Genomic DNA, 27,608 nt, shown 5'->3' on the forward strand with positions numbered 1-27,608 from the left:
ATGGATATTCGTTAAAATCTTACTGTGGCTGAGCATGGTAGCATATGCACTCTAAGCTGAAGAAGGAGATTTGTAAGTTTGAAGTCACCTGGGCTACATAGTGAGACCCTGTTTCAAAAGAAAAATCTTATATGTACATCAGTGAGGAAGTGGTTAAATAAGTTTGATAGTCCTATAAAAAATGTCCTATTACTGGCTAGCATGTGCAGAACCCTGAGTTCATTCCCCAATATGGAGAAATAAAAAAAGAAAGTCTGTAAGAATGTCCAAGAAAATACAATTATTTCAGCTTTTGAATACTATAATAAAATTGACTTAGGGATAGGAACTTGGCTTAGTGGTAGAGTGCTTGCCTTGCATACACGAACACCTGGTTCCAATTCCTCAGTACCACATAAATAGAAAAAGCCAGAAGGGGTGCTGTGGCTCAAGGGGTAAAGCACTAGCATTGAGCAGAAGAAGCTCAGTGATAGTGCCTAGGCTCTGAGTTCAAGCCCCACAACCAACCAAAAAAGTTTTTATAAGACTAGTAAAATAGACTAACTTGTGGCAAGAGTAACCAAGAACAAAAGATAAGGAATCTATAGCGAACATACTACAGAGAATATACAGAAAGGGTTGTTTTAATAACAGAATTCAGATAAAATTAATGGATTCCAGGGCTGGGAATGTAGCTCAGTGGAAGTGTACCCAAGGTCTTGGGTAAGAAAGAAAGAAAAGGAAAAAACATGAATAGAGTCCTAGAAAAATACAGTTTGCCAAAACTAGCTGAAGAAAAAAAAAAGATCTTGGTAATTAAAGACTTTAAATCAACTTAAACTTTTCACAGAGCAGGCACTAGGTCCCAATTAATTCACCAAAGAATCCTCTGAGTCAATAGGAAACTGGATTTAGACTGAGATAGAGCCACAGGACGGAGTGTTAAACATCAACGTATATCATGATTGATTCTCAAAACAATGTTGAATAAAAGGGACCACAGAAGAATCTATACTATGGTTCTATTTATATAACATTTGAAATAATAAAATATTAAATAGATAAAATAACGAATAAGTATACGTAAGAGGAGATAAGCAAGGTGTGGGCGCACACACCTGTAACCCCAATACTAAGACAGTCAAGGTAGGAGGATTGTGAGTTGTAGGCTAGCCTGAGCTACATGGCAAGAAAACAATTCAGTGTGTAGCTTAGTGTAGAGCATTTGCTAGGCAAGGCTCTGGGCTTAATCCCTAGCCCTGTGGGGGAAAAGTAAGAGGAATAGTAACAAAATTTAGGTTAGTAGGACACATGTTTTCTCGAATATAACCTCACATGTAAACACAGGTAAATGGACATAGTCACAAGTACGTACAATCTTGTTGGCAAGTCTAGTACATGCAGGAATGAAACTTCATGCAATAAACACCTTTGAACAATTAACAGACAGTTGAACACAATGAGTATGAGGACGCTGAAACTGACTGGAGTGTCGGGTAGTGGGAGGGAGGTGGATGAGTAGAAAAGGGAATGGTGTGTGATAAAGGGAGTGGGAAATGTGGCACGAGTCTGGGGAGAAGAGGTGGAAGGGATAGGGGTGAATGGTGGAAGAGGTGACTGACCAAGAAGCGGACATATAAATGGACATGTTAAGTTGTGTCCCCTTTGCACAATCGTTTAAAGATTAAATTTGGGTCTGGGAATATGGCCTAGTGGCAAGAGTGCTTGCCTCGTATACATGAAGCCCTGGGTTTGATTCCCCAACACCACATATATAGAAAATGGCCAGAAGTGGCACTGTGGCTCAAGTGGCAGAGTGCTAGCCTTGAGCAAAAAGAAGCCAGGGACAGTGCTCAGGCCCGGAGTCCAAGGCCCAGGACTGGCCAAAAAAAAAAAAAAAAAGAAAGAAAGTGCCCAGACCCAGAGTTTAAGCCACAGGACTGACAAAATTAATTAATTAATTAAAAATACAGTACAGGGCCAGGAATGTGGCTTAATGGTAGAGTGCTTGCCTAGCATGCACGAAGCCCTTGGTTTGATTCCTCAGTACCACATAAACAGAAAAAAAAAAAAAAGATTAAATTTGAAGATAAAATTTAAATAAATTAGCATAGTGTTTACCTGTAAGGGTAATATAATCTAGGATATAGAGAGAGATGCTAAACCCTATGTGTTTGTTTGAATTTATTTGGAGTAGGAGGAGTTTCCTGTCTTTCTTTGCTCTATATGTGTTTGTTTACTATGGAGTAAACGACCATATAGCCCACACTCATGATCAGCTCAGCCTCCTGAGTGCTGGAATTACAGGCTTGGGCCACCACACCTGGAGGCAGCAGCTGCTTCTTCTTCTTCTTCTCCTCCTTCTTTTTTTTTGGCCAGCCCTGGGGCTTGGACTCAGGGCCTGAGCACTGTCCCTGGCTTCCTTTTGCTCAAGGCTAGCACTCTGCCACTTGAGCCACAGCGCCACTTCTGGCCGTTTTCTGTATATGTGGTGCTGGGGAATCGAACCCAGGGCCTCATGTATACGAGACAAGCACTCTTGCCACTAGGCCATATCCCCAGCTCTCGTCTTTCTTTTTAATACTAAGGATTGAACCCAAGGTGTTAAGCAATTCTAGGCAAACTTTCTACCACTGAACTACAACCCCCAACCCCTTCGTTGTTATTCTTTCATTCCATTCCTGGATATATACTATGTCAAAGTTCTTGTACTTGTGGAAGACATTTTATGTGCTATTGTGTATATTTTTCTCAACTTCAATGTATAAGTTTATTTACTCTATGTCCACGATAAAGAATGAGGTAGAGACATGTATACTGACATAGAGAAAATGTTCAACGAATATTAAGTGAGAGGCATGTTACAAAATTCCACAATATGCTAGAGGTGTGACTCAAGCTACAGAATGAATACCTACTAAATACAAGGTCCTGTCTATGGCCGTACCACCCTAAACACGCATGATCTCGTCTAAATACAAGGTCCTAAGTTAAAACCCAGTACTGTCAAAAAGTAATGAATAATGTTTTTAAAATTCTGCCAGGTTCCAGTGGTTCATGCCTATTATTTTAGTTACTCAGGAGGCTGAGATCTGAGGATCGCAGTTCAGAGCTAGCCAGGGAAGGAAAAGCTGTGAGGCTCTTATCTCCAACTAACCACAAAAACACTGGAAAGTAGAGCTGTGACTCAAATGGTAGAGCATTAGTGTTGAGCTAAAAAAAAAACCCAAACCACAAAACACTCAGGGACAGTGCTCAGGTCCTGAGTTCAAGCCCTAGAATCAGCACAAAATAAAATAAAAACTCCACAGCACAATTCCATTTTAATAAAAATATGAAAGTGCCCATTAAACTAAATCTGAACACCATACATGAAAATATGAACAAGATGATTTCCACCTCTTTGACTTTTGTGATCAAAAAGACAACAATAAAGATTATTTTTATGTGTGTAAAAACTTGTTTCAAATAGAGAAACATTTCCTTTTCCCTCCATGACTAGAAAAAATCATCACTAGATTCTATATAGGAGAATTTATGAGAACAGAGTTAAAGATGGAAAGGGCTTCTGGGCTCGGGTCCCTTTAATGTTAAGAGAGTAAGTGAATGGGGACTGGTCAGACCCACCTCTCCTAAGCACTAACAAAACTCCCTGTCACTTTCCACCGTGGCTCAGGAAGTAACTGAGATCTTGGCCAGCTACTCTTCAGGCTTGTCCCATTGTTCCAGGTCCCCAGCTGACAGCATCTCTCAACAATGTTCTGATTTCCTAAGTAAAGCACCTGTGAATCCAAAGAAGACATGCTAAGGCCAGAGCAAGTGTTTAGGGGCACAATAGGGCAAAGAATAGAGCAAAAGAAACGCTAGAGGATAAAGAAATCCTAGGCAATCTTACTCTAGGCTAGCCAGTGAATCACTCTTTCTCCATGTAGTGCCCCTAAATTTTGTTACAGAGCCAAGTATGGTAGTGCATGCCTATCATCCCAGCATTCAGGAATCTGAAGCAGGACGACCACAAGTTCAAGAATAGCGTGGACTACACAGTGAGACCGTGTCTCAAGAAAAGAAAAGAAAATGTCTCTTGCTAGTGGTGAAGGCCTTGGGTTTGTAGAGACATAGAAAGGAGGATTTTCTGTGGAGCAGAAGAAAGTTTGGATTAGCAAGGAAAACAATTCTAGGTTCTTGTGATGGCTTCTACAGAGATCGTTTCCTGTCTATCCTGTCCAGGCTAGCTTGTATTCACTCTTCAGCTTTCAAATTATGGCTGCTTTCTGGAAAAACCATCCTAACTCCCACCAACCCATCTTCAGTACCCTCCAAAGTAGAATTGGAGGCTTCCTTGCTCCCTCAGCCTGTGCTTCCCTTATCCAGCCCTACCCCACTAACAGTTGCCTATTTGTCTGATTCTCCAAGAGGAATTTACACTTCTGAGGTCAGAGACTGTGATTACCCTACCTAACCAACCACTGTATTTCTTGGACCTAGATCCTCTATGATAGGTATGTTATACCTCAGAAAATGGTAAATAAAATGGAAGGTGGAGAGGGCAAGACATAGAGAATCCTTACTTACATAACTGGAGTGTGGAGAGGCCTCTTGGCCAAGAGAAAGGAACATAGGCATTATCCTCTCTTCCTTTCTCCCCTTCTTTTGTCCTGGAACTCTCTCTTAGACTCTCCCTCTACCACCACGTCCTATCATGAACTTGAGCTCCCTCCACTGGCTTAACTTCAAATTTGCAGGGAATCAAGCCCAGGTTCCCTGGTCGGTTTTGTTCTTCCCTCTGATAAATCTTTTTACTTCTTTCACTCAAGGATAGAGGAGGTCTTGAGGTATAAAGAGAACACAAAGATGGTTTCCAAAAAAAAAAAAGAGGGAAAGGAAAAGAAAATGTAAAAATATGTTTCTGGACTGCAGACAAGGCGCAAGCACTTGAGCACTTATTCAAGTGATGAGAACACTAGCCTCGAGTTCAAACTCTGGGCCCCCTCCCCTCCAAAAGGAAAAACAAATACCAACAGGTTCCCAAGGTCTGAAGCCACACCTCCTATCTTTAATGTCAGGAGAACTTGTCTCATACTCTCACCTCATGCTTAGTTTCCAGGGATCTCTACTTCCAGACTTGTACTCCAGCTAATTCACAGAGATGTTGATTTCTGGAGCTTTTGGCTGATACATCAACTCTGACTGTGGAAGAAAGGTCCCAAGATGGGTTGAGACAGACGAAAACAGAAGGAAGAAGGGAATAGGAGGTCCTTCATTCTGCTTATGTCAACACAGAGAAATGCTTGTTTTGATCAGATCTTCAGGTTTAGTGGAGATATTAAGCTTTAGGGATCGCTTCTAGACAAGGGAGATCTCTCCCAACCCGTGCCCATTCCCCTAGGAAGACCTAGACTGGAGCTCACATCTTCGCTGTTACTTCCACTGAATGAGTGATTTGGCTCCAGCCCCTTCTCCGGGATGTTCCTTTCCTCCTCTGACATGAGCTCGTCCAGCCAGAGAAGCTCTTGTGCTGAGAAGACCCACTCCAGTGCCTTTCGGACCCCCACCAAGCCCAGCAACTGCAGAAATAGAAACAAGCCGAGGACTGTAAGCAAGGGCAGATGAAAAATAACTGTAACGTGTATTGAGCACTTCCTGTATGCTAGGCATTGAGTGTTAACACCTTGCTGTAAGTTAGATACAATAAGTATTCACATTGTACATCAAATGAAATAGAGACCCTGAGAGGTTAGTAACTTCCTAAAAGTTATGTGACTGGGAGGTGATAACCGGACGAGTCCTACTTCAAAGCCCGTGCCTCTTAACTTTCTCATCTGTGAGGAACACAAGTTGTCAACATTGCCTTTCCTAGGAGGTCACTTTTCTTTCTAGGTTTAGGAGCTAAGCCCAAGAGGTTGGGAAAGGAAGTGAATTAAGTATCACAGGACAAGTCTGCGTATTGCTCAGCTATCTCTTTTTGTCTTCGCATTTTCAACCAGGAAGAACCAGGGCAAATGAGAGAGGTAAGTTGCTCTTAGAGAGGCTTTGACTATCCTCCCAGGCTCCCAGAACCTCCCCCGGGACAACCTAGCCCTGCCCCAAGTCACCATGATGGGGAAGATGATGGCTGCAGGGGTAGACTTGATTATCCACAGCAGACCTAGGCAGGCAAGCTGGATGGCCGTGAAAAGGTGGACTCTGCTCAGAGGCACATGCCGCAAGAATAGCAGGTCTGGCTGGTGTTTTGCAGGCGTCAACAATAGCTTCACTCTCTTCATGAACTGGGGGGATGAGAGGCAAAGGAAGCAGGGCGCTGAGGTAGTCTTCAATGTCACTGCAGAGATCCCAGCCAAACATGGGCCTGGAGAGGGATCCAAAGTTCCCTTGGCCTCCCCACCCTGAGCGTGGCAGCAGAGGCCCTGCGCCCAAGAGAGGCAGCCGTGGACCAGGAGGGGGATTGGCAAGTGTGGGCAGGAAGACAAGGGTTGCTAGGAGATTTTAATGGTCTCACCTGGATGCTGCTAAGCGCTGCCACCCCCATGTATAGGAAGATGCCATAGAGCACAGGCATTGGAATCAACTGGTAGAAAAAAAAAGAGAGAGCTTACAGAATAGCTTACCTTCCAGCTGTCCAAAGGCCCCACCTTCGTGCTAACATCTGCCTGCCCAGGCTTTCTTTTCCTGGTACATTGTGCATGCCTGATTTCACTGAATCCTCTCATTAATCATGTGAAATAAGTTATTGTCTGTACTTTCAAATGGAGAAGCTGAAAGAAAAACTTGCCCATTTCCTTGTCTCTCTCCCTCTCAAGATCCTCTCGCCTTAGCTTCCTGAGAACTAGGATGATAGGCATGCCAAGGTTCCTTCCAATCTCAGGTATCACAGACCCCTCTGTTCTCTGTGTTCCCAGGATTCTGTCATCCTTTCCTTCATCAATGCACTCGTTTGGTTCTACCTTCTGAAGAGCCTTTTGCTTCGCTATTCTCTGCACCAAAATGCTCTTCTCCCAGATTTCTTCATGGCCAATTCCTTCTCAGCACTCATGGCTCATCTTATGACAGCTCAGTAATAACCACCCAATATGAAGTAGCCTCAACCACCATATCCACTTATTTTTAATTGGATTTCTCTCTACCTGAAGTTATCCTATTTTAATTTCTAAAAATATGTGTTGAAATTGTTTTGGAAAGGGAGAAAGGGAGAGTGATAGATGGAGTAGGAACATATTGTAAAATGTGTGGAAATGTAACACTGAAATTTCCCTCTGTATAACTAGTGTAAGCTAATTTGAAGAAAAGAAAGATGCCAGGTGCCAGTGCTCACATCTATAACCCTAGCTACTCAGGAGGCCGAGATGTGAGGATGGTGGTTTGAAGCCAGCTAGGGCAGCAAAGTCCATGAGACTCTTATCTCCAATTAAAAGGAAAGGGGAAAAGAAGAGAGAAAAAGAAAGAGAGAGAGAGAGAGAGAGAGAGAGAGAGAGAGAGAGAGAGCGAGCACGCAATGTCTCCTGTCATCAGACTTCAGGGATGGAAACATAGTCTATTTGGATTGCAACTGTAACCCCAGTACCGAGAACAGTGCTTGGCATATGTTTCTGAGAGTCACCTAGTTAGTGGCTGATCCAGTCCAACTGGCCCTCTCTCACTCAGCCTCCATGAACTTTCCCTTGCCTCACCTGTGGCTCTTGTCTTCCTGCCAGTGACTCTTGTCTGACATTTTCTGCACTCCATGCCTGCTTTTCTGTCTTGACTTGTTAACCATTTCTGCTGTCACTTGTTACTAAACGTTTGCTTGTGCGTGTTGACAGTAGGTGCTTAGCCTCATATTCCTTTTGATTATTCTCCTGTTGTCACAGCAGAGCGTGGTACATAGGAGATGTTGTAGCTCTCTTGGTGGGCTCTTGCAAGTCACTTTACCTCTTTAACTTGAATAGTTCTCATTTGTAAAGTGCAGGGCTGATGTGAGAATTGAGTAAGACTATATATAAATCCTATTGTCTATGTCAGTAGCATTTCTTGCTGCATGTATTATTAATATGTACTGACCCTGATCCTGGCCTGACAGGTACCTTGAGTACAGGTGCCAGGAAGATGGAGACGCCAGTAAGGATGAACACCATCAGGCCCGTCAGCCTCTGCTCCCTGTAGGGAGAAGGAAGAGATAGCTATGGTTTGGAAGAATGCCTAACACCTAGGCTAGATATCAAATGACTCACTTAGTAGAGGCCCGAGCAGCCAGAGGAAAATAGAGAGGTCCTCCAATCAGTTCCCCGGCAGAAAGGGGGGCCTCAAGTGACAAGCAGGAAAGGGACAGAGCACTTCAGTCCTCAGGCCACCAGTGACTGGTAACTTAATATATTTTAGACAGATTGTGATTCCACCAGTTTCAGCCTTGCTTTTGTAATGAATTCCTTTGAATAGCCTTTGATATGCTTCTACATTGAGTAAGGACTATCAGGTGATACTTCACCCTCCACTTCAGCTTTGGTTACCTCCACCTTTGCATCAGTGATGGTACTCTTGAGGGACCTCCTCGTCATCATGATTGAAGAAGGAGAGAAATCCAGAGGTGCCCCCCCCATGCACTGCAGTGAACTTAAACTGCCCAAATAACTGTCACATATCCCAGAACTACCTTGCTCCACTCTTCTTACCCAGTCTCCGAATCCTGGCCTCACCTGATGCCCAGGAAACTGGGGGCCTCCCCAGGAGCACAGACTCTGCTCTCTCTCCGGAGACTGTCCATGTGGGCTAGGGAGATGACCGTGGCTGAGACATACCAGGGCAGCCCGAGCATGGATGTGAGCAGAATCAACACAGCCACACAGAACAAGTCCAGGTGGAAGCCAGCTCCCTTCTGCAGAGAGTGGATGGAGGGTGATGACGAGGCTACCCTGGGCCATGGAAGAGGGACCACCTGGACTCCATCCTGGAGGTCCTGTCCCTTGCTCTGGGACCTTAATGATCAAGCCTTACCCGCAGTCTATATTCGGGGCGATTGAGGATGACTGCTGTGATCTGCTGGTCCATGAAGATGAGAATAGACAGCAGCAGGGCAGGCAGAGCAGCCGCCACACTCAACCACCAGGAGTTAGCTCCAAAAGGTGACACCAGCCAGCCACGCCCAGGGAGTGTAGGCTGAGGGGAGGACAGATGTACATGGAATACATGGGTTCCAAGAATACATGTGTACATCCCCCCCATAAAAATCTTGGTATTCTTTTACAATCTGCTCCCCTCTCTAAGACACTGGGTACTAGGGAAAAGTGTGTGTGTGTGTGTGTGCGTGTGTGTGTGTGTGTGTGTGTTGTACCTTAAAAGAGGGCAAGATGGGGCCAGCCTGGCTGGAACCAAAGGCTCTAGGCCTTTGCTGTCAGGTGCCTCCCTCACTGGATGTGGCCTTCCCACACTTCTTGCAGTCTATACAGCCCTCCTTCTTAGACACTCCCCCATTCAGGGTGGGGCAGCTCAGGCTCAGACCTGTCCAGATTTGGGGCAGGGGTGGGGCCGGGCTAGGTGTGTCTGCATCTGCTTTGATTATAAGCGTCTGTTGGAGGGAGAGAGCCTGCGTTACAACGTGGGGTTCTGAGCCCCTGAGGCCAGGCTGCCCCAAATGGAGCCTTCCTCTTCCTGCCCTTCTGTGCTGGAGGAAGCTGGTGGGAAGTCTCTTGTGACACAAAGCCTACTGACAAAGCTTTGTTCTGTACAGTCACACGAGAGAGAGGGAGAGGGAGAGAGAGGGAGAGGGAGAGAGAGAGAGAGAGAGAGAGAGAGAGAGCACTCCAGCTTTACTGGAACCAAGCAGGCAATGAGGGGTGAAAGAAAAGAGTGAGGAGGAAAGAAGTGGACGGGGCCCAGCAGAGGGTAGGGAGAGCCCATAACAATAATGACTAACATTTACTGAGAGCTTGCTGTATGCCAGGCACTGTGAGACATGTAAACTTCAAAACAACCTATGAGGTAGGAGCTATTGTTATATTATTTCCATTTTATAGATTAAGACCTAGACTTTCAATAAATTGCCTAATGCACACATAGTAAGTGGCAGAACTAAAATTTCAACCCAAGGCTGGCTGTCCAGAGCTCATCCTTCTGACCCCTACCCGAGAGTAATAGCTGCTGTGCACAGCCTTCTATATTCACTCATGCACTACGTAATGCTCTCAACAGCTCTGTGGGACCAATTTTATGAGTTAGGAAAACAACTCATGAAGAAAAGAATAAGAATTGTGCATCTTTCTCCTCCATGGTTTTCTAGTGCTGATGTTCCCCCGTCCCCATCAAATCCCCCAGCTCTCACCTTGAACTCTGTGGGGACCAGGAGCTTCGGTGTGGCGAGGCCCAGGAAAGCATCAAGGACACAGCCCATCAGGATAGCCAGGACTGAGGAAAAGTCGCTGAATGCTTTGCGCACCTGGACACACAGTGGACACGGGGAGGTGTGGACATGCCATCGCTTTCCTTTCACAGACAGGCCTCGAGGCCAAGAGAAGACCTCTCACATGGAAAGAAAGGCAGCACTCACCACAGAGGGGAAGAGGTGGCTGTTCTTTACATGCTTGAGGGCCGTAGCAAAGAAGAAGGAGGTAAGGAAGAGGAGAAGGGAGAAGAAGGCGATGTCTGGCACTGTGTGGCAGCCAGGACCTCGAGGGTAGCCTCCCTTCTGGGTGCACTCAGGAGGAGGTAACAAGGATGCGTTGACCAGGCCTAGTTCCTATATGGAGGGTAGTGGAAGCACAGTAAGCATTCTGTTCTCCTAAACCCACCTCAAGGGGAAGGGGACACACAGGATGGGAAGTCATTGGCCATCGGGAATGGTTGAACCTTAGGAGGGGTTCCCTAGACTGTGAAGCGTGAAGAGCTGAGATCAATGGAGTGATTTGGTTGTCACCCTTTTCTCCCAAGCCTTCCCAGGAGCAAGCCCTCACCATGCTTGTGATGTCATCTCTGGCATTTGGCTTTGTCCATGTCCACTGAGACACATTTTCTGGGAAGCAGAGCATAATTCAGTTGGACATTCCCTTCAGGCCCTTCTCCAGCTCCACAGGATTCTAATCTGATGGTGCAACTAATCACAGAGCAACTGTCTGGCAACTCCATTGCAACCACAATATGCACTCCTCAGGACACTGCCTCCTACCCAGAATCCTCAAATTCTCTACCATCTGGATTCAACAGGAGATCTGCCAGAGCAGTTGCTCAGAAAATGGCTGAATTTATGAACTCACAAATTGTTCCTACCAGAGTAAGAACTGGTCTTGTCCCTGCCTGGCACAGTGCTTGGCACACTTTAGAGGGTACATAGCTCCTAGTCCTGGTACTGCCTTCCCCATGTAGGGCTATGTTCAAGTAGAACATTCCAAGCTTTTCTCCACCTGCTTGGTTATCACCCAGGAAGAGATATGACTTCCTCGATTGGTGAGTTTAAGAGATAAAGTGTGATATGCTTGGCTCTCCCACCCCCTCTCCCTTCTCTCAGAAGCAAGCTGCCTACTTGGTGCATTTATTTAGCTCTACTTCTCTGGAGCCAAGTAAGTCTCTATCCATTGCTGCCGTTAAGTCAAGATGTGGCTCCACTGTTAGGAAACCCATTCACCCATACGAGCGTATTCTTCTATCAAGTCTTTGATATCTTTATTGTGTCTAATAAAGACCAATACTGGGTTTTCTGTTGTTTTATTTCTCAAGTGGTTCAGAACCCAAGAGGGTAAAAGAGAGTGCTACTGTTCACTGGATAAATACTCAGCATTTTCCTTCCCCCTCCCACATCCTTCCTTCCCTGTTTGCCCATTTCCCTGACCTACCTCCTGGGCCTGGATATTGACAGAAGCAGCCATAGGCAGGGGACCCTGGCCTTTGGATGGGATAGGCACGGGTCAAGCTCAGCATTTTCCCCAGAGCGTCATAGATGAAGATGAGGCTAATGAGGGCACAGAACCCTTCCTCTGTAAAGCGGGTGAAGTAGCGCACCAGCACACTGGCCTCTGTGGCCACCAGCACCAGGCAAAACGTGGCCACCCAAATGCCTACCCACAGGCGGAAGGGCAGGTAGTCCAGGCTGTGATCTCTGTGGGGATGAGATACAGGCAGGGCTATGCCCCTCTAGCCAAACACATAGCTCCAGCCCTCTCATCTGGCCAGGACAGGCTGAAGGTTGGAAGGCCGGGGAGGCCGGGGAGGTCCCCTACCTGCAGAAAGTGAAGAGCAGGCGCTCAAAGACCAGCACGGGCCCCGTGTTGCTGAGGATGGTAAGGGGCTGGCCTGCCACCAGGCAGAAGGCAGCCCCAGTAACTGCAGTGCCCAGGAAAGTTTCCAGCACCCCCTGGAAGCCAACAGAGACATCACAGGGCCCTGGCGTCCCTGACACCCAAGCTGCAGCAGAGCATCTTCAGTCCCCAGAAGAAGGGGACATGGAGCTCAACAGAGCTTCTGATTAGCCGGACACCATTGGCTCACACCTGTAATCTTAGCTACTCAGAAGTCTGAGATCTGAGGATCACAGTTCAAAGCCAGCCTGGGAAGGAAAGTCTGTGAGACTTTTATCTCCAACAAACCAGCAAAAAGACAGAAGCAGAGCTGTGTCTCAAGTGGTAGAGCATCAGCTTTGGGTGAAAAAGTTCAAAGACAGTGCCGGGGGCCCTGAGTTCAAGCCCCAGTAGTGGCACACACACACACACACACATAAGCTTATGCCAACCCATTTCCCATAACTGTACCTCCTGCCACCCCACGCACCTGGGCACCTTCGGTGGCATCGCCCAAGAGAGCCCCAAAGGTGATGGCGTTTGTGATGGTGGCCAGGTAAATGTAGAGCACTGCCGGGACACACTGGGGATGCAGGGCGTCCAAGAAGTCGCTGGGGTACCACAACACCTTCCGCCGCACATCCTGGACAAGACCCCCAAACAGCCTCCCACCCGTGGGTTGTCAGTGATCCATAGTTCCACACCCCAGCCTACACTCGGCCTACGTTCTCTGTGGCCAGGAGACACCCCCCCCACACCTAGAGCCGCCCCCCCTCCCCCCACCCCGTGACCCCTCGGCAAGACCCCAAACCCTCATTCCCAATCAGCTCGCCTCACCAGCCAGTCCGCTGCAACTCCGGGCTGGGCCTGTATGGCCCACGACGCTGCTGCCCGTCCTCTGCTACCTCCCACACTTCGGAGGGGAGCCTGAAGAGAAGGGGACCCCCCCCCCAGTGAGCTGAGGAGCTCCACCCAGCCAGTGAGTTGAGGCAGGGCTCCCAATCCAAAGACAGGCCCTCTGACATGACCAGAGGGGAAGGGGCTGGGCGAATGGTAGCCCCCCTGGGTACCTTTTGTGCCGAGGGGGCAGGCATTTAGGTGGGGGGATCCGGGCTGTCGGGTCCCACCGGCCGGGGGGGAGCACCGTCACCTCCTGCAGGAAGGCGTCTAGGGCGGCCAGAAGGTCATGAAGGGTGCTGGCCCGGCGAACCGACCACTGGAATCGCTGGGTGCAGGGGCACAGAATGGGCAGGACATGCAGATTTGGACTTTAAGACATTTCCACGTGGATGTGCCTCCGAATTAGACCCACCCGGTACGTCACTCATTCCATGGGTGCTGGATGCCTCCTATAGGCCTGCACTGGGCCAGTAATCAGGTTACATCGGTATCCATGGAAACTTCAGTCTCCATCTTAAGAACACCAGTCAGCCCCGGTGTTGTGATTGGTCACACACACACAGTCCATACATGCTCACATTAGCTTGTGTGTGTGCACACACACACACACACACACACACACACACACACCTGCTCAACTCACCAGGTCACTGAGGAGGACACCTGCTGCTCTACCCATTTCATGGTAGGCCCTTCCAGGCGTGGGGGGACCCAGGAGGAGGCAGAAAAACCTGAAGAAGGGCGGGGCCTCACAGAAGGTCCGAGGCTGCTTCCACATACAGACATCAGCCTCTTGCCCTGCAAACACCCGGTTCTGACCTCCCTATCTGCCCCTACATACTCTGCAGTCCTGACCTTGCCCTGGGTACCACCACCTCCATCCCCAAAGACCCAGATCCAGGGACACCCCATCCCTCCTATAAAGGTCCTTTCTGAGGACCCAGACTCCCCCTCAGTTGCCTTACCTGCTGGGGAGGAGCACCTCAGTAAGCGGCCCCAGCACCACTGGATTCTGCAGTCGAACAAAAGCCCCCAGAGGCCGTGCCAGGAAGCCCAGCTCTCCAGCCAGCACCGCTGCGGCCTCTGCCCCCGCAGGCAGCTTCTGTCTCAGGGGGCTCTGACGCTGAGTAACCAGAGTGTAAGATGTCGTTTGGGGAGAAGGATGTTGCCAGGACCTCCCCCAATGAGCCCACTGCAGAGAGGCCCTCTGTTCATTCCGAACCCCTCTGCCAGTCTCTCCCAGGGAAGACCACACACCTGTTCCTTCCGGGGGCCACTTTCGTCATGAGAAACCTTTCTTAGATTGGTGGAGTCTACACAACAGGCACACGTGGTAGTTAATAACACAGACTTGCCGGTGAGTCCACCAGGCCTCTCTCATCACCTTTGCCACTGACAAGCTGTGGGAATTGGCACCCAACCCTGCCCCCCATTCTGGGCCTCAGATCTCTCTTCACCAAGGTGGGGATCATTCTACAACGTTCCAAGGTGACTTTGAAAATTAAATGAGATACATCATGTAAGGGTCTTGGCCCAGGGCCCACCAGGCACATTCCTTCACAGAGCTCTGGCTGTTAGGTTTCTAGTCTCCCCCCCTCCTTCCCCCGCTCACCATTACCCTCCGCTTTCTCTTGCTCATGAAGCTGAGGTCTAAACCAAGCCTCGGCCATTCCTGGCTCAGGCAGGTACAGGAGACCTCTGGGCTGCTCCTACCCCAGGGGGGTGACCCTGCGTGTCTCACCCCAGCAGAGCCTGGCGCCTCTCATCCGGATGTTGTACTGAGGTGTCTGCAGCAGCAAGGCCTGAAGTTGCCCTTTCAGCTCCGGGCTCAGCGACTCCATCCTTGTCACCTGCTCTGTAGAACGAATGTGGGACTCAAACTCCATCCTGAGAGCTCCCTGCTTCCATCACTCATACCCTTTCTCCTCCCTAGGATCCATTCTATTCTAGGGGTGTCAGAGAGTCCAGAGGCCAATCAACGTGTTCCTCTACTCTATCCACCTTGATCCTGAGAAAGGAAAGGACGGTCCTTAGAATGGGATGGGCTCTGAAACGTTCCAAGACTGTAGATCCCTCGGGAAATGTCGTATCTACCCAGGCCCTCCCTAACATGGCTCCCAGCCTACCCACAAGTTCCAGGAGACTCTGAGCTGGACAGTCCAGCAGTACAAGGCCTTCAGCCAGCAGGCTTCGGAGCTTCTGGAGGCTGGGAAGTGCCAGGGTGGGGACATGGGGAGCACTCCACCGGCCAGCACCCACCTCCAGCTTCTCCTCGAACAGCACCCACCTGGGATGGATGGGTAGACAGTGTCATTGGGAAAGTCTCTCTCATGTCTAGGATCGGGAACACAGGGGAGCCAGGAAAGGTAGGATAGTAGGAAGGTCCTTTGCCCAGTAGTACAGAATAGATCCCCAAATTAGCTACCCTTCCTTGGGTCTCAGAGAACCCAAAACTAGAACACAGAGGAGCCAGTAAGTATACTAACACTCATGGAACACAGGTGGAACACAGAGAGGAAATCAGAAGTGGGGATGGGAATGCACCCCAGAGAACTAGCGGGTCCCACTCACCTGCCTGTCTCTCTCCACTCAAGTGCCTGGGGCCAGCCTAGCAGTTCATTTAGCTGAATGAAGAGCATAGGGTCTTTGGATAGCACCATGTCCCTGCTGTCTGTGTCTAATGGCACATCAGGACCAGGGCCAAGGACATTGTCCAGCTCTCCGATAGGAACATTTTCACCAGCACTGGAGGTTTCAAATTCCTCCTGGCCTGGCAGCTTCATCTTGAGGAGGCATACACAGAATCTCAGGGTCTCTGGCTGGCTGAGTTTATAATGCACCCCTCACCACAACCCGACACAAACAGAGCAAGGCCTGCTGGCCCCGGAGCGTACCGGTCACCTCTTCTCCTGCTCGCTTCTCTACCCCCTGCAGCCTGAGAGTGTTTGCAACGCTAGCCTGGCTTTTCCTGGGCTCTTCAGACATGCCCAACTTGGGGGCAATACATAGGTGTGCGTTTTTCCTGGGATCAAGTCTAACCTGACTGAGTTTTGTGTAAATAAATAGGAGAGATGCTTGGCCCAGATCCATGCACTGATACCTCCTCTAGCTTGTATCAAATAGAAACATCAAACATCCAGGACTGTTTTAAGTGTCAACAACATAGCCCTCATACATTTGGACAATCTGGGAACTAATAAACAACTAGGGCTAGGCAAGGTAAAGGAGACTGCTGACTAATGATGTGGAAATTCAGTCAAGTCATGGAGATCACAGTGCCTGTCTTAAATTCTTTTGTCCAACAACATCTGGAAACTCCCTAATTTACCTTTGTACCTAGGCTTTTCCCCTTTAACTCTTACTGAGAACAGAAGAGACAGGGTGTGTTTGTAAAAGAGCTCCCAAAGTCTCACAAGCAAAGAAGAATGTAGTTACTTACCAAATCCTGTTGGCTCTATCTTTCAAATATTCCCAGAATTCAACCCTATCTTTAAGGCTATTACCATGATCCAAGCCACGGTCATTTCTCCTTGCCTTCTATCTGCTCTTGTGATAATCTTCCCTGTTCCTGTTTCTTCTCCTTTGCCCAAAGTCCTTCCACCATACAGCAGTCACAGGGTGTGTGTGTGTGTGTGTGTGTGTGTGTGTGTGTGTGTGTGTGTGTGTGTATGAAGGCTTGAACTCAGGGCCTTACGCTGGTAAGAGTTTTCCACTTGAGCTAAACCTCCAATTTGGCATTTTGTTGGTTAACTGGAGATGGAGTCACACAGATTTTTGGGGGGCGGGGAGGTTGGTCCTTGGCTGGCATCAACCTATGATCCTCCAGGTCTCATTCTCCTGAGTAGTTAGGATTACAGGTATGAGCCACCAGCACCTGGTTTATAGGGGTCCTAGCATTCCTAGCCGAACACAGGTGGCTCATGCCTGTAATCCTAGCTACTCAGGAGGCTGAGATCCAAGGGTCGTGATTCAAAGATAGCTGGGCAGGAAACTCTGTGAGACTCTTCTCTCCAATTAGCCACCAGAAAACCAGAAGTAGTGCTGTGGCTCAAAGTGGTAGAGCTCTAGCCTTGAGTGGAAAAAACTCAGGAACAGTGCCCAGGCCTTGAGTTCAAGCCCCACAACTAGAAAAAAAAAAAGAAAAAGAAAAAAGCATTCCTGCTAGATGGGGTGACACATACCTGTAATCCCAGCATTGTGGAGGCTGAGACAGAGGATCCAAAGTTCACCTTAACCTTGGATTACATAGGGAGACCCAGTCCCAAAAGGCAAAAACAACAACCCTCCCACTGAGAACAAAAGGCCCAGATCCTCACATGCCTAAATCCTTGTCGCAGGAGAAGTCTAATGTCAAATATGGCTTATTCAGAGGAAACTTCCCTCTGAGGTTACTTTCCATAACACTGCTGTTTTGTTTTCTTCCTAGCAGCTATCACTCTAGTAACTGCCTCATGTGTTCATCGTTTATTGCCTGCCTCTCCACACATTGAGATGTACAGCCTATGGAGAAGTATCTTACTTGTCTTGTTGGCTGCTCCTTGTGCAGCCTGGCACGGCCGTGGCTCTCAATAAATACTTTTTGGATGAGCGCATACAAAGAAAGGGGTTTGGCGAGGAGCCGCGTTACTGCTGAGAGCCACACGAGGGCGCTGCTCCCCAGGCTCGGATCGCTAGGGCCTCTCCCTTAGGCCGATGGGCTGTGTTTTGTTTCCCAACTAGGGCGCTGGCGCCGAGATGGCGAGATGACGGGTAGGGGGTACATGACCCTCTCTGCCTTCCCTCGCCTACCTCCAACTGACCTAAGGGGATGGGTTTGTGGGGAGCACAACAGGATAGGGAAGGGAGGAGCATTCAAGTGCGTTTGAATGTGAGCCAAGCCCCCCCCTCAACGAATACCAGGAACCTGCCCCCTGAGAAAAGGGGACCCAGGTGTCCCTCTCCACCAACCTCTGGGGGGGTCTGAGAGGTCCCAAGGCTGTTATTAAAGGAAGGAGGGACTGCCTTACCCAGTCGCGGGAGGGTGGGGGGTGCTGAGTCTCAAGGGGAAGATAGATTTCAGTCTCAGCGGGAATAGAAACTAGCCTAGAGCCTGAAAAGGCCAGGGAACCCGTGTGACCATTACCTTCAAGAATGTGCTCCAATCTTAGGGACAAGGAACTCAAGACCGCTTGAGGGGGGTGGAATCATGGATTTGGCATGCATGTCCTCCCTTCCTCCCCCCCCCTCCAAATCCTCTATTCCCGCCTTCACTCTTGCCAGAGTTCAGTGGGGCTCTGTCCTTGCCCACCTCTGTCACCCTTTCTACTCTGCCTGCTGTAGCAGGTCCAGCAGGCCACCTCCCCTGACTCCACTCCCGCGTCTGGGTCTCTGAGCTGGGCAGGCTGATGAGGGCTACGTCTATGGGCTCCAGGAGACGCCCAGGCAGGACCCAGGGTACACGAGGTGAACAGGCCAGGGTGTGCCCAGGAGAGTTCAAAAACCAGGTTCTCCCGGTGGCCAGGTCATAGGCCCTGGGCAAGGCCTTTCTCTCCAAGCTTCACTTCCTCTGCATGTACATGGAGATGGTTGGATAGATGATTTCCAAGGATTGGGCCTTAATGCAATGCACTATTCTGAATCTTGTGGGGTGGGCGTGGCCTCGCCAACTGGCCACCCCATATGAACCTTACATGTTTACTTCCCAGCAACGGAGAAGAGACTTACCTTGGCTGAACTTGAGTTTTCTTAGGAGCAAGTGGGAAGTAAATAATAAAAACATTTGTGGGTTGGCATGGTAGAGCTTCTGCCAAGTTTATGTGAGGCCCTGGGTTCAATCTCCAGCAATGAAAATAAAGCCCATGCTCTGTAGGCTTACTAAATGAAACAATGATGTAATATAGCCCTAGTACTCAGTAAACACATAAAAGAAGGCTGCTATTATTATATAACAATGAGAATAATTGCTCCATAATGGAAAGAGAAAGAGCTCTTTAGGAAAGATACTGAAATGCTGAATGTCCAATCCCTGTCCCAGGCATATTATCTTACGTAATCCTTACAATAAGTGTTTTTCTTTTTTCTTTTTTTGCCAGTCCTGGGGTTGGACTCAGGGCCTGAGCACTGTCCCTGGCTTCTTTTTACTCAAGGCTAGCACTCTACCACTTGAGCCACAGCGCCACTTCTGGCCGTTCTCTATATATGTGGTGCTGGGGAATTGAACCCAGGGCTTAATGTATGTGAGGCAAGCACTCTATCACTAGGCCACATTCCCAGTCCCACAATAAGTTTTTTTAAAATATAATTTTATTGTTGTTACTAAGGTGTTGTACAGGGGCTGGGAATATGGCCTAGTGGCAAGAGTGCTTGTCTTGTATACATGAAGCCCTGGGTTCGATTCCTCAGTACCACATACATAGAAAATGGCCAGAAGTGGTACTGTGGCTCAAGTGGTAGAGTGCTAGCCTTTAGCAGAAAGAAGCCAGGGACAGTACTTTGGCCCTGAGTCCAAGCCCCAGGCCTGGCCAAAAAGCAAAGCAAAGCAAAGGTGTTATACAGAGGGGTTACCACTTCATAAATTAGGTAATGAGTACATTACTTTACATTTTTTGGAAAATGTCACCTCTTCCTTTGCTTTCACCCAGTTTCCCCTTCCATTCCTGCCCACAAGTTACATAGTTCATTTTCCACATAGTGTATACTCAATAGTAATAGGTATTTTATTTATTTATTTATTTATTTATTTATTCATTCATTCATTCATTCATTCATGGTTATGGGGCTTGAACTCAGGGCTTGGGGGTTTGGGTGGTGTTTCTGAGCTGTTTTTGTTTTTTCTCAAGCACTCTACCTCTTTGAACCACATCTCTACTTCAGGTTTCTGGTGGTTAATTGGAGATAAGTCTCACAGATTTTCCTGCCCTGGCTGGCTTTGAACCACAATCCTCAGATCTCAGTCTCCTGAGTAGCTAGGATTACAGATGTGAGCCACCAGCACCTGGCAGCAATAGGTTTAAACTTTTTTTTATAAGTGTGTGTGTGTGTGTGTGTGTGTGTGTGTGTGTGTGTGTGTTGCTGGGGATCAATCCCACATCCTATGCATGCTAAGCGAGCTCTCTACCACACAACTAGATCCTTTAGTTTCTAGCTTTTTGTTTAACATATTTTTGAACTGTTTAGCCACTGTAATGGTACATTCATAATGTGCATTTATACACTGCAAAACTTTACAGAGAGGTCTGTAGCTGGTTACTTTCATCCAGCTTTCCCTATAGGTGACATCCTTCATGCAAAATATAGCAACAATATCAAAGGAAAAAATACTAACTAGCATATTGCAAACTACAGGACAGGATTTATCATTTCTACCTGCATCGGTGTAGGGATGTGCATGCTGTATAGTTTTATGCAATTTTATTTTATGGAAAGACTTATAATGAGCTAGACAAGCTAAACATTCTTCACTCACATTAAATCTTAGTTTCTTGTCTCATCCATAGCATGGAGGTGATACTACCTTGCTCAGGGAACTGTTAGGAGAATTAGAAATAATGTATGAACACTGAGCACAGGTGGCTCATGCCTATAATCCGAGTGCTTGCCTCGTATACATGAAGCCCTGGGTTTGATTCCTCAGTACCACAAACATAGGAAATGGCCAGAGGTGGCGCTGTGGCTCAAGTGGCAGAGTGCTGCCTTGAGCAAAAAGAAGCCAGGGACAGTGCTCAGGCCCTGAGGCAAGCTTCACAAAAAAAGCCTGAAATGGAGCTATGGCCCAAGTGGTAGAGCACTGTCCCTGAGCAAAGCTTCTCAGAGACAACACCCACAACAGTTCAAACCCCAGTACTGAAAAAAAAAAAAGATTTAATAATTTAATTGCATCAAAAATTTAAAGTAAGGAGCTGGAGATGTGGCTCAGTTGGTAGAGCACCAGACAATGAGTGAAAACATCAGGTATTGAGCTCAATTCCCATTTGTAGGTCTACAAACAAAGAACAAAAAAAAACTCTTTTTTTTTTTTTTTTACTTGCAAAACTGGTGTAATTGAATTGAACACCTGGGGGGGGGAGGGAAAGGGGGAGGAGGGAGGGGGGTATGAGGGACAAGATAACAAACAGTACAGGAAATGTATCCAATGCCTAACGTATGAAACTGTAACCTCTCTGTACATCAGTTTGATAATAAAAATTTGAAAAAAAAAAAAAAAGAATTGTGGTTGAATTCGTCTGTGTTGTACTTGGGGTGTTGGGATTTTTTTATTTGTTTATTAATTGAACATAAATTTTTTTACAAGGTGTTGTGCAAAAAGGGTACAGTTACATAGTAGGGCAGTGTGTACATTTCTTGTGATATCTTACGTCTTGTTTTTCTATCCCTTGTCTAGGTCAGGTAGACATATATACAATATACAATGTATCAAGAACATATACAGTATTCACAGACTTGGTCTCTACTGTCTCTCCGTCTCCCTTTGTTAACAGTCATATATCAGGGAGATCATGCCCCTTTGTTTTCTGTGTTCTAGGCTTGTCTCACTCAAAAATCTAAAGTAAGCTGGGTGCCGATGGCTCATGCCTATAATCCTAATTATTTAGGAGGCTGAGATCTGAGGATCAAGATTTGAAACCATACTGCACAGAAAAGTCCATGAGATTTTATCTACGTCCAATTAACCAGAAAAAAAGGTCTGGACCACAGGCTTGCCTCAAATGGCAGAGTTCCAGCCAAGAGTGAAAAGCCAAGTGGGCACTCAAGGTCTTGAGTTCAAGCTGGGCACTAACATACACACAAAGACGGCAATGTGATATGTTCGCCTGAGCGAAGGGCAGTGTGTGTGGAGGGATTCTCCATTGGAACTATGGACTTCCCTGAAGTGGAAGAGTCCTTCTCTCATCCCCATGTTGACCCCAAAACTCCAAAACTGCTTCTACTTCTCACAACGCCCACACTCGGGCACCAGGATGAAGTTGAAGGCATTTGGAGGGAAAGAGCATGCGGAAGCAGGATGATGGACTGTGTAGGACAAGACCACCTGGGTCTGCCATATAGCACTCAGACTTAGACTTTGTAATCCTCTCTGTCCTTAGACTTCCAGACTCAAGAGGGAAGAAGAAAACAGGTGCTATTTGAGCTTCATGTTCACTATTGATATTCTCCCTGCTTCTAGAAAAGATTGGAAGGTGGTTTATAACAAAAGACATGGACATGGGTAAATATCTAATGGATGTTTAAGGAGCTCTAGAATAAAATCAAATCATGGACAAAGGAAATTAGCCTAAAAATCTTGGGTTAGGGACAACGTTACAACTGAACACATTGCCTTACTATGAGCTTCTTGGCTATGGAGGCAAAAAGGGAATCTATGAGTTCCACACTTGTCATATCCAGTAAGCAATTACTTCGCCAGACAGACACCAAGACTACACCACAAGGAGAATTTATGTATGAGACCATATATGTAACAGTATCTAGAACAATATTTTTTTTGGGGGGGTGATGGTATTGGGGATTGAACTCCAAGCCTGAGTGCTTTTTCACTCAAGCCTGATGCTCTGTCACTTGAACCACAACTGAACTTCTGAAATTTGGTGGTTAATTGGAGATAAGAGTGTCATAGACTTTCTTGCCCAGCCTGGCTTCAAACTGCTATCCTCAGATCTCAGCCTCCTGAGTAGCTGGGATTACAGGTGTGAGCCACTGGCACCCAGCTCAGAACATTTTTTCAAAGTCTATCTAGGAGGGCTTTCCTGTGTATCTCTTGTGTAAATAGCTCTAAATCTAAAAAATCATTATTTCCTGTGGGTGGGATGGGATGGAAAAACTAGGAGAGAGCAAAGGAAGGGATGATATTGTCCAAAAACCCCCACAAAGTATGCATTACCTGACTTATGAAATGGTAACCCCTCTGTGTATTACCTTTATTAAAAACAATAAAAATTAATTTAAAAAATCAATACTTCCTTTCTATCAAAAATATATTGTTAATATTCCTTTCCTATCCTAAAATGAAGTTCAAATATAATACCCTAACTGTATATTTGCTCTGTAAAAAAAAAATCAATACCCTGGAGCCAGATACAATTAAGCACCTGTATTCCCAGCTACTCAGAAGGCTGAGCTGAGGCGGGAGATGAAGCCAGCCCGGGCTACAGAGATGCTGCCTACAGAAAAACAGACAGAAACAAGGCCTGGTGGATTGGCACATGCTTGTAATCCCTGAGCTTTGGGAGGTTGAGATAGGCCAGCCCTGAATAAAATTAGCCAGATTCAATCTCAAAAAACAGCCCAGATAGGGTCGTTTACATCTGTGGTCCCAGCTCACCCAAGAGCAGAAGTAGGAGGATCCTTGAGGTCGAACCGGGCAAACATGTGAAACTCTACTTTAAAACAAAGGGGGAAGAGAGATGAGGAAGAATAACGCGGATGAGTCTGATCAAGTTACATGATTACGCACATATGGACATGCCAAATGAAACCCATTTTTTTTTTTTTTTTTTTTTTTGGCCAGTCCTGGGCCTTGGACTCAGGGCCTAAGCACTGTCCCTGGCTTCTTCCCGCTCAAGGCTAGCATTCTGCCACTTGAGCCACAGCGCCACTTCTGGCCGTTTTCTGTATATGTGGTGCTGGGGAATCGAACCTAGGGCCTCGTGTATCCGAGGCAGGCACTCTTGCCACTAGGCTATATCCCCAGCCAAATGAAACCCATTTTAAACTCACTGATGCTTCTAAGATTTTAGGGGGAAATCATTAAAAACAAATAAAAACTAAGCTAGGCACTAGTGGCTCACACCTGTAATCCTAGCTACTCGGGAGGCTGATATCGGAGGATCACAGTTCAAAGCCAACCCGGGCAGAGAAGTCCTTGAGACCCTTACCTCCAATTAAGCACCAGAAAACCAAAAGTGGTGCTGTGGCTCAAAGTCATACAACCCTGAAAGAAAAAGCTCAGGGATAGTGTCCAGGCCCTGAGTTCAAGCCCTGTGACTGACAAATTAATTAACTAACTAAAGCAAGAAGGGCTGGAGACATGACTCCTGCATCCTAAATTCAAACCCCAGTATCACCAAAAAGACAAAATATAAAAACCAATATCCTGGGCTGGGGATATGGTCTAGTGGCAAGAGTGCTTGCCTCGTATCCATGAAGCCCTGGGTTCGATTCCTCAGCACCACATATATATAGAAAAAGCTGGAAGTGGCGCTGTGGCTCAAGTGGCAGAGTGCTAGCCTTGAGCAAAAAGAAGCCAGGGACAGTGCTCAGGCCCTGAGTCCAAGGCCCAGGACTGGCAAAAAACAAACAAAAAAACAATATTCTAATTCATATAAAAGAGAAAATGAATTTTAAAATACTCACTTGGGTCTGGGTATAGTGGCTAAAGCCTCTAATCTTAGCTACTTAAGAGGCTGAGATTGGTAGTCACAGTTCAAGGCCAGCCTGGGCATGAGAACTCACAGGCTCCACCTCATTAGCTGCAGCTGCAGGGCAAGCACAATGCTTGGGAACGGTGGTGTACAGCTAGCATTGCTAAGAATGTAGCAAAGCACAAGTGAGAAGGTGGTAGCCTAGGCCGGCCAGGGCAGAAAAGTGCTTGGAACTCCCCCCTCCACCGAAACTTCAGAAAGCTACACGTGCAGATGTAGTTCAAGTGGTAGGGTATGTACCAGCCTTGCGCAAAAAAAGCCAAGCAAGAGCGTAAGGCTCTTAGTTCAAGCCCCAGTACTGGCACCACAAAAAGAAAAGAACAGGAAAAAAGGAGCTGTATGGCTCAAGTAGTAGAGAGCTTGCCTTTGAGTTCAGTTTTGGAACTGACGGTGCTTGGCATTGTCATTAAAAACAAAAACCCAGGGGCTGGGAATATGGCCTAATGGCAAGAGTGCTTGCCTCCTACATATGAAGCTCTCGGTTCGATTCCCCAGCACCACATATATGGAATATGGCCAGAAAGGGCGCTGTGGCTCAGGTGGCAGAGTGCTAGCCTTGAGCGGGAAGAAGCCAGGGACAGTGCTCAGGCCCTGAGTCCAAGGCTCAGGACTGGCCAAAAAAAACAAAACAAAACAAAACAAACCCCCCCCCCAAAAAAAAAACACCCAGGGCTGGGAATATGGCCTAGTGGTAAGAGTGCTTGCCCCGTATACATGGAGCCCTGGGTTCAATTCCCCAGCACCACATATATAGAAAACAGCCAGAAGTGGCGCTGTGGCTCAAGTGGCAGAGTGCTGCCTTGAGCAAAAAGAAGCCAGGGACAGTGCTCAGACCCTGAGTCCAAGCCCCTGGACTGGCCAAAAACAAACAAAAAACAACAACTCACTCTGAGAAGCTGAGGTAGGTAGATCTCATGTGTGAGGCTAGCCAGGGTTACATAGCTAGACCTGGTCTGAAAAAAAATGTGTATATATAAAATGTGAAGCGGTCTTCCTTTCTAGCCATTTGTTTTGTTTTGCTTTGGTGCAGGGTGGGGCAGTGCTAGGACTGGAACTTAGGGCTGGAACTCTTGCTTGGCTTATTCATTCAAGGCTACTGCTCTACCACTTGAACCATACCTCTACTGTGTGCATATATAATTTCATTACATGAAGTTTTTGGTGGTGTTGCTGTTGATTTTGGTCGGTCTTGGGGCTTGAACTCCGGGCCTCGGCACTGTCTCTGAGCTCTTCAGCTCAAGTCTAACACTCTACCACTTTGAGCCACAGTGCCACTTCTGGTTTTCTTGTGGTTAATTGGAGGTAAGAGTCTCATAGACTTCTCTGTCCAGGCTGGCTTTGAACCTTGATCCTCAGTTCTCAGCCTCCTGAGTAGCTAGGATTACAGGCATGAGCCACCAGCGCCCAGCTATGTAAAGTTTTGTTTTGTTTTGTTTTTTAATCTTAACTACTCCAGAAATATCCAAGAAGTGACCCATTTATTAAACCTACACAGACTTAACTGAAATGGAACAGCTTTTAAAAAATGATATAGTTATATTGGTAACTCAGATACCACCCAAATGAATAATCCGTGCTTATTTCCTTCCTGGAAAAGTCAATGCAAAAATTCTATTTAGGGCCTTGTGTAAATTAGAAATAGTTCTAGGCTCAAGTAATTATAATCAAGTTTTCACTAAGATGTGTGGCCAGCAGGCCACTCAAAAATAGTTTGAGCCAGGTGCTGGTGGCTCACGCCTGCAATCCTAGCTACGCGGGAGGCTGAGCTCTGAGGTTCACAGTTTGAAGCCAGACCAGGGAAGGAAAAACCATGAGACTCTTACCTCCAATAAACTACCAAAAAAGCCAGAAGTGGAGCTGTGTGGTTCAAGCAATATAGTGCTAGCCTTGAGGTCAGATACAGTGCCCAGACCCCTGAGTTCACTCCCAGGACCAACACACACACACACACACACACACACACACACACACACACACGTTTGAAATGTGGGGCATATTGTTAATTATGTAGGCCTGACCCCATTTTCTCTCAAATGCCTGAGAATCCTCAGTGACAACCAGAAACTCTCTCACAAATCCCTAGAACGTCCCACAGAGGGCAGTAGCTCTTCCTTTTCAACCCATTGTCTTAGATCTTCGAATAAATGGTCGCTTAATTATTGCTAGCACTGATGGCCTTTCTACCAGGAACTAGTGTTACACATTCCTGGTAGGAAGTATGATGTGATTGCATTCCAAGGTTAAGCACTGGAAAAGTTAACAAGAGTAGTGAGCTATTAATATAGACCTTTGCATTTTGCTAAGCACTTTACAGATGCTTCCTCCTTCAGTTGTCACAAGAACTCCCTAAGTAGACCCTTATTCTGCCCACTTACAGGCAAAGAAGCTGAGTCATGGAGAGAAAGGCTATCACGCCTTGTAGATCAGGCATGATAGATTGTCCCAGAACTGTCTCAGCAAGGCCTTTGACATGACAGAAAACAACTCATGAGGGACATCACTGGGCAGTACCTGACTACATGACAGTTGTTTAACCTCTCACTTTTCCACATGAGGAATCTGAAGCTTGAAGAAGAAGAAGGGTTGTGTGACGAGGGAGGAACCCCTGTTCCCCCCTTCTCTGCTGGCAGACATCCATCTGTGCTAAAGAATGGCTGAAGGACAAAGTCCTATGTCTGGCGATGTTAATCATTCAAAGCCATAGAAATAAGCCTGCACATAGGAAAGAATAACAGGGAAAGAAGCACATTCTAAATGCCCCTTCCTCAAATTCTGGGATAACAAGGATCTCTGGACATCCCTCCCCCACCAAAAAAAACAGCTTCTCCCTAGTTCATTCATTCATATTCTTTGTCCAAATGGATCCAGGCCCCAAACAATCCAGATGTGTGTGGAGCACACACTTTCAGGTGCTCCTGGCCAGCAGCATAAGGAAGTACAAGGGGATTCTAAAGGGCAGGTTTGAAATCCACCTGGGTAGCTGACTTAAGGCAAGAGAGCCATCTTAGGACCGGGAAGAAGCACCCCTCTGATCTTGACCTTCAAATTTGGGGTAACTGGCCACTTAATATAAGTACCCCCAGGGCACATAGTTTTCTGA

At 47.1% G+C, this 27,608-nt stretch overlaps 1 protein-coding gene across 4 annotated transcripts; it reads right to left on the minus strand.

The window, feature by feature from the left end:
* Positions 1-3,225: 3,225 nt before the first annotated feature.
* On the minus strand, positions 3,226-27,152 carry Slc4a9 (solute carrier family 4 member 9). Of its 4 annotated transcripts, none has more exons than XM_048331110.1 (22): positions 27,020-27,152; positions 15,239-15,399; positions 14,854-14,967; positions 14,370-14,425; positions 14,078-14,235; positions 13,756-13,843; positions 13,283-13,437; positions 13,050-13,139; positions 12,703-12,877; positions 12,156-12,289; positions 11,772-12,034; positions 10,896-10,954; positions 10,493-10,681; positions 10,268-10,381; positions 8,944-9,105; positions 8,646-8,824; positions 8,037-8,109; positions 6,476-6,544; positions 6,072-6,245; positions 5,388-5,543; positions 5,066-5,166; positions 3,226-3,761 (listed from the first exon to the last, which is right to left on the minus strand). In XM_048331110.1, exons 1-21 carry the CDS (start codon positions 27,058-27,060, stop codon positions 5,113-5,115), a joined length of 2,664 nt encoding a protein of 887 aa, XP_048187067.1. In that variant the 5' UTR covers positions 27,061-27,152; the 3' UTR covers positions 3,226-3,761; positions 5,066-5,112. The 4 variants fall into 4 exon arrangements, 2 of the variants coding, with proteins under 2 accessions (XP_048187067.1, XP_048187066.1); XM_048331109.1 differs by lacking the exon at positions 27,020-27,152 and adding an exon at positions 15,684-16,658; XR_007208634.1 differs by lacking the exons at positions 3,226-3,761; positions 27,020-27,152 and adding an exon at positions 15,684-15,924 and having other exon boundaries at positions 5,066-5,162; positions 5,246-5,543.
* Positions 27,153-27,608: the final 456 nt, after the last annotated feature.

Source organism: Perognathus longimembris, chromosome 22 (genome assembly GCF_023159225.1).
Source record: "Perognathus longimembris pacificus isolate PPM17 chromosome 22, ASM2315922v1, whole genome shotgun sequence".
Taxonomy (NCBI): Eukaryota; Metazoa; Chordata; class Mammalia; order Rodentia; family Heteromyidae; genus Perognathus; species Perognathus longimembris.